The sequence below is a fragment of the Callospermophilus lateralis genome, chromosome 10, assembly GCF_048772815.1.
Source record: "Callospermophilus lateralis isolate mCalLat2 chromosome 10, mCalLat2.hap1, whole genome shotgun sequence".
Lineage (NCBI taxonomy): Eukaryota > Metazoa > Chordata > Mammalia > Rodentia > Sciuridae > Callospermophilus > Callospermophilus lateralis.
Window position 1 is genome coordinate 93,877,205 of NC_135314.1, and position 19,593 is coordinate 93,896,797.

Sequence of the window (19,593 nt, forward strand, 5' to 3'; positions counted from 1 at the left end):
GCTTGTTTCTGATTTCTGCTTCTCAGTTGGCATCCACTGCAGTCCTATTCAAGTGACTGGAATCTGGATAGGTTTCAGTCTTCCTTCCTTTTGGCCGCATCTCCAAAGGCGGTCTTTGTGAACACCCTCACAGCCTGCCTTTGCTACCTCCTCCATGCCCCGTCATCTCCTTCCTCACCCAGAGAAAGTCTTCATACTGCCTTTCGTCTTCCAGCCTGGCCCCTTCCCGCGGCTGTTGGGGCTGTTTTGAAAACGCACATCTAATCGTGTCATTTGGCTGTAGCAAGCCCTCGCTCCAGTGGCTCCCTGTTACCTGTAATCTAAGATGGACAACCGCTCACCAATCTGGAAATGATAGATGTTGACTCTCAAATGATGCAGCTTACCTCCCAAGACTCAGAGGTTCCTGGAAGATGGTGGATATGGAGGACTGCAGTGGGGGCTACAGTGGGAAAGTTGCTTTGGGGGCTTCTTGGCATTTTGAGTATCTGTGGTTGGCTTAACTGGGGCTAAGTGAGCTTTTGCTCAAGGCTCTTTCTCTGGTTGTGCAGAGCTGGCTTGTCAGTGTGAGACAGTTATGATCCACTCTGTCCCAGGAACCTCATGCCTCCATAGCCACGCGGTGGAGGGTCCTTGAGAATCTCTCAAGGGAGTGGAACCCCCTGGTCTGTTCCCTCTGAACCTTGTATTTAAAGAACAAATCTCAGTGCCAATACAGTGATCTGACACAAAAGGCCTGCAGCCTTTCTCAGATGGGTGCTGAGGACATGTGGTATGGGGAAACACTTGGTTTTGTGTGACAGTCCTATGCACTGCAACATTTTTGGCATTTCTGGCCCCTCATAGTAAATGCCAATCATGTTCCTCAGGCACTGGGATAACCTGAAAAAAACCCTCCCATGCCCCCACAGTTCTGTATGACCAGATATGGGTAACAGTACCACCCCCACTTGAGAACCATCAGCTCCTATAACCACTTGGCTTCATTTGAACTTCCCCTAAAATGTTCTCTTTTCTGAGAGTACAATTAATGGCCAGATCTTTCTGTCACTCCTCTTTTCCCTTCATCTGATACAATGGTAAGAGCTTAGATGCTGGTGACACATTGCTGACTTTGAAATCAAGCTCCACTATTTAAGGGCCATGACCTTGAACAAGGGCATGACCTTGAACAATTACTTAAACTCCCTGTTCCTCAGTTTTCCCCTATAAAATGGGGACGATAGTATAATATTTAACTCTGAAGACCTGTGAAGATTAAATAAAGCATCTAAGGCACTTATCCCACTGTCCAGTATCAGGGGCTCGGTAGTGGTTTGAGATAATGACTGTCAGTGATCACGATGATGTCCCTGAGCATAAGGTTTTACTGGGACAGAAGTACAAGTTGATGCTTACAAAGGAATAAGTCTAAAAACAGAGGCGGCTTGATATATGAGAAAGAGTCTTGGCCTGGGTGGGACTTAATAAGTTCTGTTCCCCCTTAGCCACTAGTGTTACTGGTTGCTGTATAGTCTTGAATGTGCCCTTCGCTCCTCTGGTTCTTAGATTCTCTATAAAATATTTCTGTTTTGTGGTGTCAAAAAGATGGAATGACATAGCACAGTAGAAAATCCTGTGAATAGTCTGATGATGGGTAATAAGCAGCTGTCAAGTCCTAGCCCTGGTTTGAAAACCGACCCACCCCTGGGAAAGCACATAACAGGACTCCTTGGTGAGAGTCCTCTCTCATGGTAAATGGCAGGTGTTCTGCATGCCCCCCTGCCTGCCCTGTGCCCCCAGTAGCCCAGTAGCCACAGAGTCTTGGAGCAGTCGGCATGTCTCACTCCTAGGTGCTCATGTCCATGTTTAGCAGGTTTCTTACAGCACACCCCCTGCCCCCGCTCAGCTCATGTCCACTGCCATCATGATTGTCTGCTTATGGCCCCACAGCAACAAAGGCGAGAGAAGGAACTGAGGAAGCAGCAGGAGAGGGAGCAGCGCCGGCACTATGAAGAGCAGATGCGCCGGGAGGAGGAGAGGAGGCGGGCGGAACATGAGCAGGTAACGTGCAGCAGGATGGGAGTCCCATGCTTGGTCCCCATGTGACCACCGCGTGTCTGCCATGTTGTGGGTCACCTTCTCCTGGACTCTCGGTTAAGGTTTTTATTCTTTCTCCAGCAACTGTTCTCACCTATTCAAAAAGTCAAAAGCACAGCCTTGGCAATGGCCAAGGTTCAATCTTGTTCCCTACCCAGGCCAGAGTCCCCTGACATGCCTGGGTCTTCAGATTCACAGCCCTGGGGATCTGACGGGAAGATAGCACTGAAGCATGAAAAACAAACCAAGCCCTACTCCTCCAGTGCTTGAGGGGAGGTTTTCCTCTCTTGTACTCCTTGTGCATCGATTCAGACCCCTCTCTTTGCTAGATTCGTATTCTGATAGCAAGTGAGCCTGCAGGAGGATTCCATTGCAAAGATGGTGCATGATGGCATTTCACAATTGTTTTACACCTGCTGCTTTCACAAGAGCCTTAGAACTTTATAGCATTGTTAATTCTGGGTACTTCATAAAGAGAGGAACCTGGAATGGAAAGCTTTTAAAATGTAACTGTGGGTTTATTAAAATCAAGTAGTAACAGTAAAATGCCAAGCCATCTTAGGTATTGCAGGCAGAGGGCTGGTGCTTCTGACTATGTTGAAAGGCTTTGGCTTTGGCTTGGCAAACTCTTCCTGTTTGATAAGGGTGTTGGGTATTTTTTCCCCTCCTTCCTTCTGTACTTTTCTTGCAGCACTTGTCACCTTTGAAATTACTGGTTCTTTTTCTCTCTCTTTCTTTCTTTCTCTTCCTCCGAATTCTCTGCTGCCTATCTCTCCAGGAATACATCAGGCGACAGTTAGAGGAGGAGCAAAGACAGTTAGAGATCTTGCAGCAGCAGCTACTGCATGAACAAGCTCTACTTCTGGTAATGGGAAAGCCACAAGCCAGCTGTCCTGCTCTGTGTCCATTGTGTGTGTGTGTGTGTGTGTGTGTGTGTGCAGTTCCAAAGAAGGTGCTGGGCATGGTGACACATGTCTATAATCCCAGCTCCTTGGGAGGTCAAGGCTTGAGGATTGCAAGTTTGAAGCCAATCTCAGCAACTTAGCAGGCATAGACTCAAAAAGGGCCAGGGATATAGCTCAGTGGTAAAGCACCCCAGTATCCTACCAATAAAAGGAGGGGGGCAGTTCTCCAAGCCTTGAAGACCGGAAAATCTCACAGAAACTTAATGCATTTCCTGACCCAATTTGCCAAGGCCTAATACTTTTAATACAATTGTTATGCATTCTTTATTAAATCCATCTATTTATGAAACTCTAACATGAATCCAGCCTTATTATAAGTTCAGACTGCTTTTGAGACCCACTGTGTTTATTGCAGAGTAATTTTTGAGACCATTTGCACCATGCTGGAATACAATCACAGCAAAATGCACCTTTTCCATAAGAACCCACTCTGCTCTGCAGTCATATTTCATTTGCAGACTATTAGTTTTACCCTTATGATGGGAACATTTTGTGTTCCCTGCTCATGCGGCGTCCACTTGAAGTACTTTTTTTTATTATTATTGCATTGCTCTCCAAATGGGCTGCTTGGTGTATTTTTTTTTTAACTGAACTGATATTTTTTAGCCTATACTTAAGCTTGCTAATGACTTTTGTTCGTCCAAGTTTTATTAAACAAAAAAACGATTTAGGTTTATTTAGTTCTGTACTTAACTATGCATGTTTGAATGATTTAATTACTAAATAGGAAGTGGTTGGCTACTTATGGGGGTTGTGTGCTGACCATCCAAATGTCCTTGTTACTGCCATTTTCTCGGTTGCAATTCATCAGGGACAAGTCACTTTGAGTTTGGTGGTAGTTTGTAGGATTGCCACTAAAATGACAGTCTTCTCCTCAAATGACACATTCTTGTGAGGTTACTAAAACAAAACTGGAGTTTATTTCTGTGCATACCCTGACCTCCTCCTGTATTTCTATTAATGTGTAAGGTCCTTTGTTGTTTAGATTTTTGCCTCACTGCATGCTTTGTCACTACTGCCCAATAGTTTTTCCTGGGATGATTTGGTCGTTTTTGTTTTGTTTTGTTTTTTTAACTCATCTTTCCTGGTCTGGGCAGGAGTATAAGCGCAAACAATTGGAAGAACAGAGACAAGCAGAAAGACTGCAAAGACAGCTTAAGCAAGAGAGAGACTACTTGGTTTCTCTTCAGCATCAGCGTCAGGAGCAGAGACCCATAGAGAAGAAGCCACTGTACCACTACAAGGAAGGGATGAGCCCCAGTGAGAAGCCAGCGTGGGCCAAGGAGGTAAGTAAGCAAGGGTAGACATGCCCTGCCAGCCAGGCTTTCCCCTGCACGAGTGCATCCCTCAGAAGTGCAGAGTCCGCTCCATACCATAGTTGGAAGACAGCTCATCACAGGACACAATTTTTGCCACTGGAAGAACCACAACATCCTTTCTGTAGAGAAATAGCCAGGCATCTTACTCTGCTGTGGTTCTGTTTTGTGTGTGTGTCTTTGTGGTCATAGTGGGGTTTTCTAAGTAAAACAGGAAGTAGAAAAATACTTTTCCTTATATGAGTCCAGCTGAAGTTATGGCAGAAGGAATTTTTTTTTTTTACTGACTTCTCCTTGGAAGAGTGGGATTAGGGCTTGGGAGATTATGGGCAAACTCATTTACTGTCCATACCTGGAGCCTGGACAACACGTGGGTATTGTCATTAATACTACCCTGTTCATTGTGCACCAGCGGGTGCACAGTGGAACTCAATAGTGACCAGAGGTCACTCATAGTTATCCAGTAGTTCCAAAGTAATGGTCCTGAATTTGCTCCACGACTAGAGTAAGGGAGGGTTTTTAGCAACTTAGTTCTGTGATGAGCTGGTTTAAAAATTTGATTTAAAAAAAAAAAAAACTATTTGGATCAGAGAGGAAAAAAAGGGTGATAACGAAATGGGTAAAGGAAACAAAATACTAGCTCTTGCCAAGATCAGGCCACTGCTCAGGGAGCCACTGTGTCTGCTCCTGTACATGACACCCTGGTTTTCAGTTGTCATTACTTGTGGCACCTAGTGACTTCCTTTATTTTCTTGTGAGCATAGCTTGTCACTTAAAAGGATGTTTTGGGTTACGTTGTATTTTTATCTAACTTCTTTAGATATTTATAGCTAGAATTTTTTTTTCAAATTATCCAGACAACAATATTACCAGAACTAGATTTCTTACATAAGATCCTGTTTTTATAAAAACAGTTCTTTTTGTTTTTCTAACCTATTTTACCTGTATACAGGAAATGCTGAAAATGATATCTCGATGTTAATTATGGTGGTTAATGGAAGGTGGAAATTTTTTTAAAAAACTGAATTTTTCTTTTAAACTTTTTTTGTGGTTCCATATCTTCTTAAAATCCTTCATGATTATCATGCATTATTACAAAATAACTTTTATCTTTAAAATCTTTAAAAAATTAAGTCCATACAGAAGATTAGTTTTTGACGAGGGGAAGTACATTTTTCATCGCTTTCCTTTAACATTTGTAAACATGATCCATATTTGCCTCTGTCTGTAACAGCTACTCTTTCTCTTAGATCAGTAACTCAGTTTTGTAATCCTACTCCCAGGTACAGCAGCGACCCCTTAATAATCCACCTGTTCTTCCAGCTAAGCAGAATCACTATGCTGCTAAACAGCAGCTGACACGCTTCCTGGCTGGCAGAGGTGCACCATCTTCCTCCACTGCCAAACCACTTTCTAGCCATGCCAAGTCGAAAGCTCCAGCTAGACCAGACTCACAGATCCTGGCTGTGGCAGGTATTCAGAAAGCTGAAAAACTGACCTCCACAAAGTTAATGCCAGTAGCACCCACAGGAATTCGCGATTCCAGAGCAAGACTCCTGTTTCAGCGTCGCTCATGGAAGAAAGATGGATCAGCAGCTTGCCCTATTAGACGTGGTTTGGAAGAACAACTGAAACCTCAGGAAACCTCAAGGACTGGAGTGAGATGGCCAAAGCAATCTCGCTCCCAAGGATGTAGCCCAACTCAAGATTTAGAGTCTAAGGTCATTTCTTCATCCTTTCCTAACATCTCCAAAGTGACAAGTCCCCAGCTGCCCATTAGGACAATTAAGGAGGGCCCTAGACACTGCCATGGACCACAGGGCAGGAGGGGCATGAATTCCTGTGTCTTTACTAGCACCTCTACTCTCCTAAGAAATGCTGCATCACTAAATGACCTCTCCTTGATGCATGACCACCAGGCCTTCAATATTCCCCATCCTAAGCATGACTTTAGAAAACAGACACCTGCAGATTCCATCAGAGAGGACTGTGATTCCTTGCAAAGCATCCCAGAATTCCTTCTTTCCCCTAGGCAGTTCCCTCATGCACAAATGCACCAGAAAAGATGGGACAGCGTGGAGCAGTTTCCATTTCCTCCCTTCGGCCTCTACCCAGCCTGTTCTGATTTGAACTTGACCACTTTAGCTTCATTGTTTTCTGGGTGCTATTTGTCCTCATCATTAAACTTCCTGGCCTGTCCTCTCTATTCAGAACAAGTTCACAGTTCCCAAGCTTTCAGGAGGCCTGGCATTCCTGGGGACAAGTTTCTGCAGATGTCATCGAGGCCATTTTCTAGACCTCCTAATTTCCCTATGCTTCCTGGCCAGGCTCCTAGCAGGAAGAGAAACCTCGCTGCTGGGCGTGCAAACAGCATGGCTGTGTCATCAAGCACTCCTGATGTGAGGGTTCTTGGCCAGCCTAAGTCCGTGCCACCTCTGGTGGGTGACATCTTCCAAGGTCCCTGGCTTCCCAGTCCCCTGGTATTCTCCTTTGGGCTTCATGCACTTCCAGACACATGTGGGGAATCCTTTGGGAGTTTCACATTTAATCCTCTCCTCCTGGGTGTGGTTAACATACTCCAGCTTCCAATTAATCCTGCATCTAGTCATCAAACCATTCCCAAGTCTTAGAGTGGGTGATTATATTTTAGAAGAAATAAAATTATTTAGATGGTAAAAAGTGACAGTGCTAAATTTGGGACTGAAGCAACTAGTATACAAATCAGAGCCTTCTTTGGTTTGATTCATCCTTTTTGAACACCCAACTTCGTTAAATTGGGAATAAAATGAACATGAGAATTCTTATCTTCTTGATCTTGTAATGCTTCTCATCAGCCATGTACAAACTTTTCTTCTAAGACATTATTTTCAGATCTCATTTCTTATACTAGGAAGGAGAGTGGGGCTCAAAGTAGCCAAACAATAACATGCCTCAAGACTTGAAATATGAACAGAATTTATAGCTTAGTGTTTTAACTATTGCCTGATAAGAAAACTTGGGTTAAACTCTCTGGAGGTAAAAACTTTTCAAGTGCATCTTCTGTCAGGATATAAATTTGAAGACATCCTCAGCCGTGAAGAGCAGGCAGCTGTGCCCACGCCACTGTCTCCTGTGACATGGGGTCTGGACATTTTCGGCCCTTGTGCTAAGGAAGACACTACCCAGCCATCTTCTACCCACTTGCAACCTCTTCACTAATCAACTCCAGCATGTTTCCTAACTCAGCTCTGAAGCTTCTTGTTGAAGATTTTTTTCATCTTTGATTACCCTTCCATCCACTTCTTCTCTTGCTCATTGCAGAGCAAGAGTTTCTCATTGGTATTATAGTGTTGTCATGCTTCATCCTCTTTGTCTTCGTTCTTCATTTTGTGAAAGAGAAGTGATCATTGCATCTCATTATCTTTCCCACTTCTTACTGGATACGCTCAGAGCAAATGAAAATGCTTGATCATGTACAAATCTTGTTGTGCTCTTCCTTCCCTCCTTTTCCAGAGTATTCCATCTGTCCTGAATGTCACATTGGCTTTGCTTTTCAGATTTCAGCCAGGAAGGAAGTTGTCTCTGAATTAAAAGAATAGGGATGGTCATGCCCCCCATCCTGCACCTGCTTTCAAATTCTGTACTATTTCTGGATTGAGATGAAAGTCAGATTTGTTCTGTGAAAACAGAAGCATAATGTTCTGTTGAACCTCAGGAAAATTTGAAGGTCTTTTTTTTTCCTCATTTTTTTGGACCTTGGGATTCCTTTTTTTTTTTTCTGCTGTACCTTAAAATGGCATGTGATTGTCTGGGCCTGGTAATAACTCTGTAGCACCCCCCTTCCTTCCCCAAATACATAAAAAAAAAAAAAATTGCCCTCACACCCAGCAGTGACAGAATGCTCTGTTTACATAGTGTTGCACAAGATAGTATTTTAATTTTTTTTAACTCCATCAAGTTCTCTCTCCACCATGCGTGTCAGTCATCTGGCTATAGTTTTATTTGGCAAACAATGATCTGATCAGGGCCAAGATAGCTTTTTATTTCCCATCATCCCATTGGACCTTGAAATCTCTCTATATAAAAACTTCTACACTTGGATCTCTCTGCTGTACAGTGATTTTTTTTTCCCATTTTTATATGAGTTACTTTATATATGAGGTTTCCAAATTATGAAAGTTTGCAGCTCTGCTTTTATTGTTCTTCCATTTCTGCTTATGTTTCTTAAGATTTGACATAAAAGAAACCTGGACACAAATAGTAGGGAGTGCCTTTGAGTTCATGTTCTTCCATTTCCTGGCAGCGTGGCCTGGGCAAGTCTTGGGGCCTTTCTGAGATGCACTTCTGGGCACCTCCAGCCTCACAGTTAGAAGGATCAGGGCAGTCTCATGTGTCTGTTGACACTGAAACAATGGTACCAATGCAAATCAAGTATGGATTCACATTTAATTCCCAAGGCCACTGCAACCACAAGCAATGTTTTGTCTTTGTTGTTTCTGATTTGGATTCCACGTGACTGATTCACATGCATCTCTATCACCTCACTCACCTCTCCCCTGTAATAGATAAGCAGATTTTATTTCCCGTCTCACTTTGCTAAGGACTTGCTTCACTACTTTTAAGTTATGTGCTCCATTCAAGTGGAATCTATGCTTTTTCTTGGAATATTTGTTATGAGTGGATCTTAGAAAAGTCATTCTAGCCCTTATCTTCAGACAAGATTGCATTTAAAACATTCCACAGGAATGAAAGTCTCTCCTATGCTCAGAGGTGCCCTGGAGAAGAGAGGATCCGTCTTGCCCAGTAAACTTCTGCCTCGTGGTTTTGCCAAAGAACCATATGACTCACCCTTTATGTGCTGGTGAGCACAGGGTCAAAGTATCTAATGAGCACTTAGAAGTTATTTATTGACTTTTTTCCCTTTATCTGGCATTGCCAGTAAAATACAGAAAACACATTATTTTGTTCAGTAAGAGAAAAAAAATTCTCATACAATTATGCTGAATTTAGCAATTAAGTAAAACCTTCTAAGGCTTGTGTAGACCCAGTAAACCCAACATCATATAAAATATTATGAAAATGACATAAATATATTTAACTGTCTGCATGTTTGAAACTACTTCTATATTTTGTTTAAAAAATCTCAAAAAATATTCATTATTGTGAAGTGAAACAATCAACAGACTGTTTTCAAATATACAAGCCAGTTTGATAATTGATATTGGTAGAATGTTTCTCCTCTACATGTTTAAACATTTTTATTTATTTTGAAGTTGTTTTATGACTCTTGGAATCAACAAATTTACTTTTAGCTGGGCACAGTTGCACACGCCTATAATCCCAGTGACTCTGGAGGCTGAAACAGGAGATCACGAGTTCAGAGCCAGCCTCAGCACCTTAACAAGGCCCTAAGCAAATCAGCAAAACCCTGTCTCTAAATAAAATATGAAAAAATGGGATCGTGGGGGCTAGGGATGTGGCTCAGTGGTCAATTGCCCCTGAGTTCAATCCCCAATACCTTCCTCAAAAAGTTACTTTTTGATCTTCTATATTTGTATAGCCTTTCTGCATCTCATAGGCCTTGTCTGGCACCCCCATAGTGCCCAGTGGACAGCTCAGCCCTTCCTGAAGTAGAATTGTATTTCTGAGACCAGTTTTTTCTTTCCTCTCTATAAGGCTATAGTAAACAGTATAGTATTTTTGCAGAGGTAATCCAAGCCTCTTTAAAGTTATTTTAGTTTACATGGTAAAATGATTCTTTTAATAAGAAAAAGAAATTGCTTTGATAGTGAAATTTGATCAACCTCTGCTAATCCTGTGCTCTGTGTTCACTGGTAATCCTGTCAACGAGAAACCCTTTGTAACGGGTTTTTGTTGTTATCATCTAGAACCTGGACACTCTATCAGATTTACTAGAAATCTCTTTTGGGTAATGTTCCTGATATTTTATGTCTTGACAACAGGAGTTGCAGCAGATGCTCTGCTACTAGAATTTTCTGAGTATCCTCAGGCAGATTGAAACATATCTTGAATGTGCCCCAGTTTTTAATCACATATAAGCTTATTCTAGGCAGAGGGGAACCTGTTTCTTTTTTTGTCTCTTTCTCATATCTATCTCTAATTAGTAGACATACATTGTAATAAATCAGAGGAGAGGCCTTTTTGCCTGGTCTCAATATATTCAGAAGGACCATCTTCTAAATATACTATCCAGCTTTCCCTCTGAAGCACCATTTCCAGTGTTTGTTTTTGGTATCTTTGCTCCAATTCTTCAGGTGATCCTTTGGTGCAAGCTCTGTGCAGCATTGCCTTCCCAAAAACCTTAAGACAAGATTTTATTGAGGTAAAATGTGTAGCCAGATGCTTCCTTGTTACAGCCTTCTCATAGATTTTTCAAATTTCTTTGGACACACTCAATTCCAGGAAATTACAGCACACTAGACCCATCCTGAAATAATTTTTAAAGTGTAACAAATTGTTATTTAGACCATACCTTTTAGAATGCTGTGCCTGAAACATATTAATGGTAGAATTTAGTCCATAAGCTAAGTGAAAGAAAGCATAGGAAATTCTACTAGAAGTACATTAGTAACATTTGCCCACAACAATCAAATCCATTAACTGCCTGTGAAAATCAGCACCCAACTTTCTGCCCTGTTTGTTTTCTAGTGTAGTTTTAGACCCCCGGGTGGCCTGTGCATCTATAAGCAGGAACACTTGTTTTACTGGAAGCTTTCTGCTGTCATTGGTTAAAGGAATTCTTTATCTCAAAAGTGATTTCTTTGCTCAAGATGGAGTCTTAGAGGCAGACTTTTCTACTGTTGCTTTTTAAAGTGCTGCGTCTTAATGTGTATTTTAAACTAAATGTATTTTACAGTTAAAAATAATATTAATTACAAGTATCCCTCTCTCTGAATACATTTGATTTCTGAATTTGGGATAACAGGTGGGTAGAGTGCAGACAGCCAGGTGTTCATCTGATGTGTGCCTGAAATTCTTGGGTTCCTGAGCTCAGACATAAATGGTTTGTATAGTAGGAGTTCAGATGTTAAGAGGGACTTGTACCTGTCATTCATCTATTAACAATATTCCCTGGAAATAAGAAAATGGCTGATATTTGACTAATTACAGTGGTCTAGAAATATTCGCCACCTTTTCCAGGTGTCTGGCATTTGGAAAGCAGTATGTTACACACCTTCGTCTCACTTTATGTATTGCTGTCTCTGTGGGATTCTTTCCTCTTTATGGTCTTATCTCAGGGTTGCTTTATTCTTTTGCTCGGTGCAATCATCAAATAATGATTGCTGATGTAATATTTGGTACGCATGCACACATGAAGTACACCAGTTCTGGTTTATATCCCTGGCTTTTTGCAGCTAATCTCATTTGGTGTGTGGTGAGTTTGTGGGACATGGAATCTCAAAACTCAAGCCAGTTGGATGCAGCTGTATGTTCCCTGCACAGCCATGGTGGGAGATGAGACGTCCCAATTACCTCCTCAGTGGGGCAGAAGGGTTCTTTTCCTATTGGCTTATCTTACCATGTTTAAACATTAACAAACTTATTCTGTAAATGAGACGGAGTCTGCCGCTAGAAAGATCCAAAACGGGGCAAGGGATGTGAAAGAACAGCATTTTTGAAGTTTTACTTCAAATCAGGGAGTAAAATGAATAAAATGGTACAACTGTGCAGACGGAACTGAATATTGAGTCAGCAAAAGAGAACGAATTGCCCAGTCTGAGGAGTCCTCAGGGAGAGGAGAAGGGTAGCATTGCCCTGGCAGGTTTGGGAAGCTGGGCGATTAGCTTGACCCTGAAGAAATATAGGAGATAAAGCTGGGGAAAGGCAGATCTGAAAGGAAAAACTGAGGCCCCTTGAGGTTGTGTAAGATCTTACATCATGTCTCACAGTGTATGTCTAAAAATCGAAAATTTTCTTCAAGATGGTCCTCTGCGATAGTCATTCTGCCCTAAATATGTACTGTGGGGTGACTGAACCTTCCCTGTGAAGAGCCTAAGGTCTGTTCCCTGCTTTGGGCTGAAAGAGACCCTAGATGATAGGGAATGACAAGGGAATGAAGTGGCCTGAGAGGAAAGGGCTGGAGGAGAGAGAGGGGGAGTGGAGGCAAGGTCATTGCCACGCCTGGAGAGCAGAGGGGAGGAGGGGAGAGCAAGGCAGGGGAGGCCATGCTTGGAATGGAAAGAATGAGGAGCAGCAGCATATTTTAGGGAGCAGGGAGGGACCATTGAAGAGAAAAGAGCCCTAAAGAGAGAAAAAGAAAATGATACAGGAAGTCTGTTTAAGACAGGCGGTGCTCATTAAGGGGGCAGCCTGGAACACCCACATGCCTATCAGAAGCGTGTGAAGAAGTACAGGGTTCATGGACTCAACTTCACTCTCTGCCAGCCCTCCCCATGGTTCTTTCCCTCCTCGTCCCATGAGTCAACCCAACCCAAGTTTCTATTTTCTCCCAAGCAATCTTAATGCCTAGTACAGTTCCCTTTGATCATCTAGGGTGCAGACAGTCTCCCTGGCTAACCCCATGGCTTTGTGACCAACCTGCAAGATATTATTCCAATCAATGTAAGATAAGCTCTTAGTAGGCTCAGCTAACTTCAGTAATACAAGGTAACAGGTAATGGCTCAGAGTTCTGCATTTTTTTTGTTGTTGTTGTTATTTTTGGTGCCATAGTGTTTGCTCACATTAAAAAAAATAATAAAATTAAAGCTTTCTGCAAATTTTTGAGGCAGAGCAGAAAGGAAGACTCATGGCTCTTTGAATTGATCTGAGGGACTCAAAAATGGCTGTGCAGGTGACTACAGAAAATCCTTACTGGGAATTAATTAACTCCTATCCATTGAGGCTCTCTTTTCCTTTGGCTTCTAGGTAGAAGAACGGTCAAGGCTGAACCGACAGAGTTCACCTGCCATGCCTCACAAGGTTGCCAACAGGATATCTGACCCCAATCTCCCCCCGAGGTCGGAGTCCTTCAGCATTAGTGGGGTTCAGCCTGCTCGGACACCCCCTATGCTCAGACCTGTTGATCCCCAGGTATAATCTCTTCTTTATTTGACTGGGCATTAGGATGTATGATAAAACTTAGTAAAAGCCCAGGGGAGGGACTGGGACTATGGCTCAGTGGTAGAGCACTTTCCTAGCATGTGTGAGGCAAGGAGTTTGACCCTCAGCACCACATATAAACAAATAAAATGAAGGTATAAAAAAATACTATAACAACAACAACAAAAAAGACTCCTAAGAGTTTTGCAAGGTGGGGACAAAAATCTTTTTGGTTATAATTACCAAGACTAAAATTCCTATAGACCTTTGAAGTCTATACACACACACACAAACACACACACACACACACACACACAGAGTCTTTTGTTTCTTGGTATTTTGCACTGGAGTCTGAACCTAGAAAAATCAAATAAACTTGGTGTAATAAAACGGAGTCTTGTAAGCCAGCCGTTTCCCCCCAGCAAGCTCACCCCGCAACTGCTTCAGCATCACCCAGGAACTAAAGAAATGCAGAACATCCAGCCCCACTCAGCACCTTGGGTGGGGCCTGGCAGCCTATGATTTAACAAGACTTCCAAGTGATTCTGCTGCCTTTAGAGTCTGCAAACCACTGTCTTAAGCAACTCAGTGAGGAAAAGAGATTATTTCACTTTTAGGAAAGGAGGAAATTTCTGGAAGCTCTATAGGACTTTTAAATTAAATATGCCCAAAATGGAATATGAAGTGAAACAGAGCATGGAATTCCCATAGAAAGATATAGGTAATGCATTTTTGTACACCTGTCTAGAATTTCTTCCAGGCATCCACCTGTGTTAGGACTTTCCACAATGTATTTTAAGGTCACTTTTGAAATATGGAATACTATCTGAACAGGAGTTCAAAGAGTAGTGATAAAATCAAGTATTCTTTGTGATTTAAGTCACCTCTAATAGATGGCTTCCAAGACTTTTGAGAACCAGCCAGCTCAACATAGCTTCTTTTAGATCGTTTTTCTATGTACATGAATTCTTTTATGCCTACCTTCAAAAGGATACATTTTTACAAGAACTTCTCTTTTAAAACCCCCAACTCTGACCTTATAAGGTTTATTTTTCCCCCTGTTAATAGGCAGTTTAGGAGGAGACACTTACTTTCTAAAAAGTGACCAGAAAATGAAAAATATAGATATTTTATACCAGCTAGTTGGGGGAAAAATTTTTCAGGTGCCTCGGTTTGGGGTTTTATTTTTATTGATTGACTTAGGTTCTTTTTAAAGTAAGTTTGTGTCTTGCAGTAGATATTTTTTAGATGTGCTCTGGTTTTAAGTCCTATTTAATGTATTTAGGGATGATATTTAGCATTGGTGTAATTTTCATTGATTCTGTTCCGATTGAAGCCTTAACATTCAGTGGAGCTGGGCTTTGAGGATTCTCTCCAAATTGTCATTAATAACATGCCAACTAAAATTTCAGACTAGACAAGTTTGACAGGTCCTGTACAAAGCAGATACTAAACGCTTGTTGAATTCATGGTTTGATTTAGAAAGCTCTCTAGATTTCTTTCTCAGCCAATATCTATGGAACACCTTCCACAGATAGGACACAGCTAAACTCAGCATTACAGACATAGCTCCTGTCTCTGGGAAACTGAGCCTCCTGAATGGGAGTGTTGGGTTAAAGAATTATTAAAGATAATGAAGTGTGAGCAGTGCTATGATAAAGGGGTACCCTGTGCCCTGGGTTCTGATGATTACTCTTAAGGACCCCCAGTATCACTTCAAGACTGCATGTCTTGTCTGCACAAGCAATATCACCAGATGGCCAGTGGTGAGACTTAGAACTCACAAGACAAATCCTGGTGTCAAGCGATGATTAATGCTGTAGATGGTCAGAGGCAGCAGCACAGAAAGCAGGACATGCAGAGGTTAGGTGTGTGGGCCATGGGAATTAGATATAGGTCCCAATCCAGGCTCCAGCACCAGTCAGCTAAGGAGTCACCATGTGGCTTAACCTCTTTGCATCTTATGATGCTCATGTGTAAGATGAGGGAAATGGTTGTGTCCACTTCATGGTGGACTCAGTGAGTTGACAAGAAGTTTAGAGCAGTCCTGCTTTTACAGAGGAACAACACTCTCTAAAGTCAAAGTTAGGTGTTTTAAAGGAGGAAGTTTGTAATGTTAGAAGAGAAGTGCGTAAATAGATTGCTGGTCAATAAACGCTCACTCAATACAGCTATTGTCACTAGCATCACACGATCCATGGCTTCTCAGAAAGCCATTTAACTTGTTGCCAAAACTCCAATTCAGCCCTATACATTGCTCTAGATGGGAGATTCTGAAGGGCTGTTTAAAGTGTGCTGTGGGCATGATGGACCCTGTAATTCAATTCTCAGGCCCTGGAATTTTTTCCCCTCCTTCAACTGATTGAGACACTGACAGATCTTCTTCTAATAATGTTGCTCTGATGTTGGTTTGTGCTTAGATCCCGCAGCTGGTAGCTGTAAAATCCCAGGGACCTGCCTTGACCGCCTCCCAGTCAGTCCATGAGCAGCCCACCAAGGGCCTCTCCGGGTTTCAGGAGGCCCTGAGCGTCACCTCTCACCGCGTGGAGATGCCACGCCAGAACTCGGACCCCACCTCCGAAAACCCTCCTCTCCCCACTCGTATTGAGAAGTTTGACCGAAGCTCTTGGTTACGACAGGAAGAAGACATTCCACCAAAGGTAATGTCACCATCGCAACCACCATCCCCGTCATGATGGTCATGAGCACCACCACTGGTCCACCCTGAAAAGCCTGGTGATGCTGACTTCCTCCCTCCTCATGCTTGTCTTGGTCCCTCCTCATTCCCAAGCTGAGACTTGGATTATCACTTATCATTTCTAACTGTCATCTCCCCAAAAGAGCTGAGACTCAGGTCAGTAGAATGGCTTAGAAGTATGTGTCCTGTACCAGAATTGGCGCTCTCAACCCAAGCATTCCAGACCCCTTTACTATCCATTTTAAAAATAGAATAATGGATATTTCCAATGATGACCACATCTACTTGTAGACAAATTGAAAACATCCAGATAAAAAGTAGAACATTCATTTAAAGTAAAATTAGATTTCAGGAATTCAGAAGGTGCTATTTGCCCTTGCAAACTCTGGTTGGCTCCATGTAAGGACAGCTTCTTTTAGGCTAAGTCACAATTCAGTTCCAGCCCTGATTAATTACTAAGGATGAAACTTTAGGGTAAAATACCAGCCTTTCCACTGGACAGAAAAGTCCTGAGTTTGAGTTCTTTTGTTCTCCTGTACCAAGTCATTGTTAGATCCCAGAAATGTTCTGGACTGTGACTAATGGGCTACAAACAACCAAGATGTTTTTCAAAATACTGAAAACATCTTTATATTAGATTCTTCCTAGTTCAGGAATCCCCTTTCTCCTGAACTCAGTGTAGAGAGCTGTGACAGACACATGGAATGACCCACAATTTCCAGGAAACAATGCCATCATTAATTCTATGAAAAAGATAGTATAATATTACAGCAGAATTCTATTATTTGAAAATGAAAACAGCTGATGATGGCTTTTTTTTGGTGGTGTCCTCCTCTTGTTGAAGCAGAAGTGCCATCAGAAAAGGTTACTTAGGAGCAAAGATCAATGTGACAAATGAGGTGAGTCAGAGAGACGGAAAGTGGAAGCTGTTGGTCCACTCTAAATACATACAGCTGTGTATTTGTAAACGTGGCAGAAACTCCAAATTGATTCAGATACTTAAGTTTTAGTAATTAAATTAGACTCTTTCAACTCTTCCAATGTTCATGTTTACAAAAAGAAAAAGGTAACATAGCAGTAGTAATATTTAACTTGAATGGATGGTAGCACCACTGTGGTCACTTCCTTCACTGCCTCATCTTTATGTTAAAATGGGCTGTAATAAAAAATTAATTTTTCAAAACAGAGGCTGACACTTTACATTGAAAGTCATTTTCTACACTAGAAGTCATAATGTGATTCTTTCAAATCGTGGACTCCTTTGGTACTCTGACAATATTTGATTTCATAAAAAAAGGGTCTTGCATGAGTCTCATCAAAGGAAACATACTTGAATCTACCTTGAGCTTTTCCCAGATAAGTTAATAATTCACTTTCCTGCTGTACCTCACAGTCTCCTTGATATTCACACAGACTTTTTGATGGCCCTTTCAGTCTTCAAAAAGTCTTCTGACCTGAGGGTCTAAACGGTAATTGCAGGTTAATTAGCAAGTAGAAATATCCTGGAACCATTGTATCAGGTTCTCCAGTCTCACTGAAATGACTTAATGTCCTGAGTTCTAGCCTGATATCCCAGTTTCTCGGTGGATTTCATAGCCTGTTAGTGGTAATGTGAGTTAAAAATGGAACTTGGCACTGTCTGGGCCGCTTTCATCTGATGCAGCCACCAGTGAGGTAATGGTACCCTAAAAAGGTTTCAGGAATCTACCACTCTTGGCCAAACAAGAGAGGTTAATTACACAGAGCTCAGAAAGTCAAGACTATTAACTTAATCTGTCTTTAAGTTTGCTTTTAAGATTGGAAATCACCCTCCTTCATGGTTGCTGGTATGCTTCAGAGTCTTTGGTCTGCAGATCTTTGTTTGGTTTTATTTGGGGAGTTGAATATTTCTTTGAGGAACAAATAATATAATTCTTCCATATTTCAGATAGTTTCTGTAACTTCTGCTTATCGTTATAAAGGAGTAAGATTTTCAGATAAGAACCTGTGGTCACTATTTTCTGGAAAATATTCCTTTTTCTTCCAGGTGCCTCAAAGAACAACTTCTATATCCCCAGCATTAGCCAGAAAGAATTCTCCTGGGAACGGTAGTGCTTTGGGACCCAGACTAGGCTCTCAACCCATCAGAGCAAGGTAAGGGAAGGAAGGTGACAAGTAAAGGAAGAAGCCTCATCTGTCATTGTCATCATTGCTTTCCTAAGGAAAAAAAAATTAAAAAAAAGTTCCCTGTTTGTTTGTTTTTTTGCTTCAGAAGCTTGTTAACTTACCACCTGGACGTTAAGCATTGACGGACCAGACCACATGCCTCTTGCCACTTCAATAAATCTTAGAAATCAGTGTTACGGTGGGGGTTCAAGAATGAATGAGTGGCTGGATGAGTGAATGAAGCAACCCAGGAGGCAGTCAGGTGTATTGAACTGACAGTTTTTAAAATCTAGGAGCAACATTGCAAATATAAATCAGATTGCAGTATCCCGAACTGTAGCTTCCGAGTCCCATTTGAAGGGAGTCAGCAAATCAAAATGGTCTATTATGAGGTGATTGTTTAGCATCCAGTCAAGAAATGAGCCCTGGGAACCATTGAGACATTACAAAGCAACTGCCCGGAAAAGAGTGACCAACTGCAGAGCTCCTCCAGCCTGGCACTTAGGAAGGGACCAGCTCCAGTAGGGAAATCACTTAGTGGGCATTGTTGAGGGTCTCTGAAATGCAGTTATGCTTTCTCCGTTATTCTCTGCTCTCCTTCCAGAATTTTCCATCAACAATGTCTACTCTTATAGTCAGGAAATTGCATCCACTCCCACTGGTTAGTATAGCAGTCTCGACAAGCTAGAAAGTAAGCAATATCTTTGCAGTATCTGGGCAGATTTTATGTGGTAACAGATGCTGTTTGCTGCTGCCGTTCATCAAGCTTCCCTCAGATTTTTCATGATGAATACATTCCTTTTTAGGATCCACTGAAATAGCAAATGGCCTCTGCTGAGGCTATAAAAAGGATGAGCTTGGGCAGGCTGTTTTCTTCTCCTTCATTGTGTTCATAATAAGAGAAAGACCCTCCTTTTCCTAGTAAGAGAGAGAGAGAGAGACTAGAAATGAAGCTTGCAGTTATTTGTACACATTTTTAAGATATGGAATGTTTTTGATCTTAACGCTCTTTCTTTTTCACATGAAAAGCCTTAGGAAGGGGTCAGTCCATAAATAAGATGAAATTATGCTAAGAGCAGCATGCATTCCTTGAGGGCAAAGATGCTAGCTCATTCCGAGTGGAATTACCAATCACAGGAGGCTCTGAATGAGCCATTTTTTTCTTCCCAGTGACTTGTCAGACTCATGCTGAGCTGGTGTTGCTAAGCAGCACCGAGCAGACCCAGACACACTATGGCTGGGGAGCCAGAGGAATGCCAGCCCTGGCTCTCCAGCAAACTTCCTCTATCCCCTTCCTAGAGCAGCAATAAGCCCCCAATTGTCAGGGCTTCTTGCTCTTTTGAACCCTGC

At 42.1% G+C, this 19,593-nt stretch overlaps 1 protein-coding gene across 8 annotated transcripts in view; it reads left to right on the forward strand.

Annotated features, from left to right (window-relative positions):
* Window positions 1-19,593, forward strand: part of Tnik (TRAF2 and NCK interacting kinase) — a 374,517-nt gene that overhangs the window by 301,963 nt on the left and 52,961 nt on the right. For 5 of the 8 annotated variants that reach the window (XM_076867736.2, XM_076867738.2, XM_076867743.2 and 2 more), the window contains exons 13-18: window positions 1,933-2,043; window positions 2,858-2,944; window positions 4,142-4,330; window positions 13,227-13,391; window positions 15,821-16,060; window positions 18,125-18,231. In XM_076867736.2, the coding sequence (XP_076723851.1) occupies window positions 1,933-2,043; window positions 2,858-2,944; window positions 4,142-4,330; window positions 13,227-13,391; window positions 15,821-16,060; window positions 18,125-18,231 (899 nt within the window). The remainder of the gene's footprint in view (window positions 1-1,932; window positions 2,044-2,857; window positions 2,945-4,141; window positions 4,331-13,226; window positions 13,392-15,820; window positions 16,061-18,124; window positions 18,232-19,593) is intronic. The other 3 variants (XM_076867739.2, XM_076867741.2, XM_076867742.2) reach the window with 1 other exon arrangement.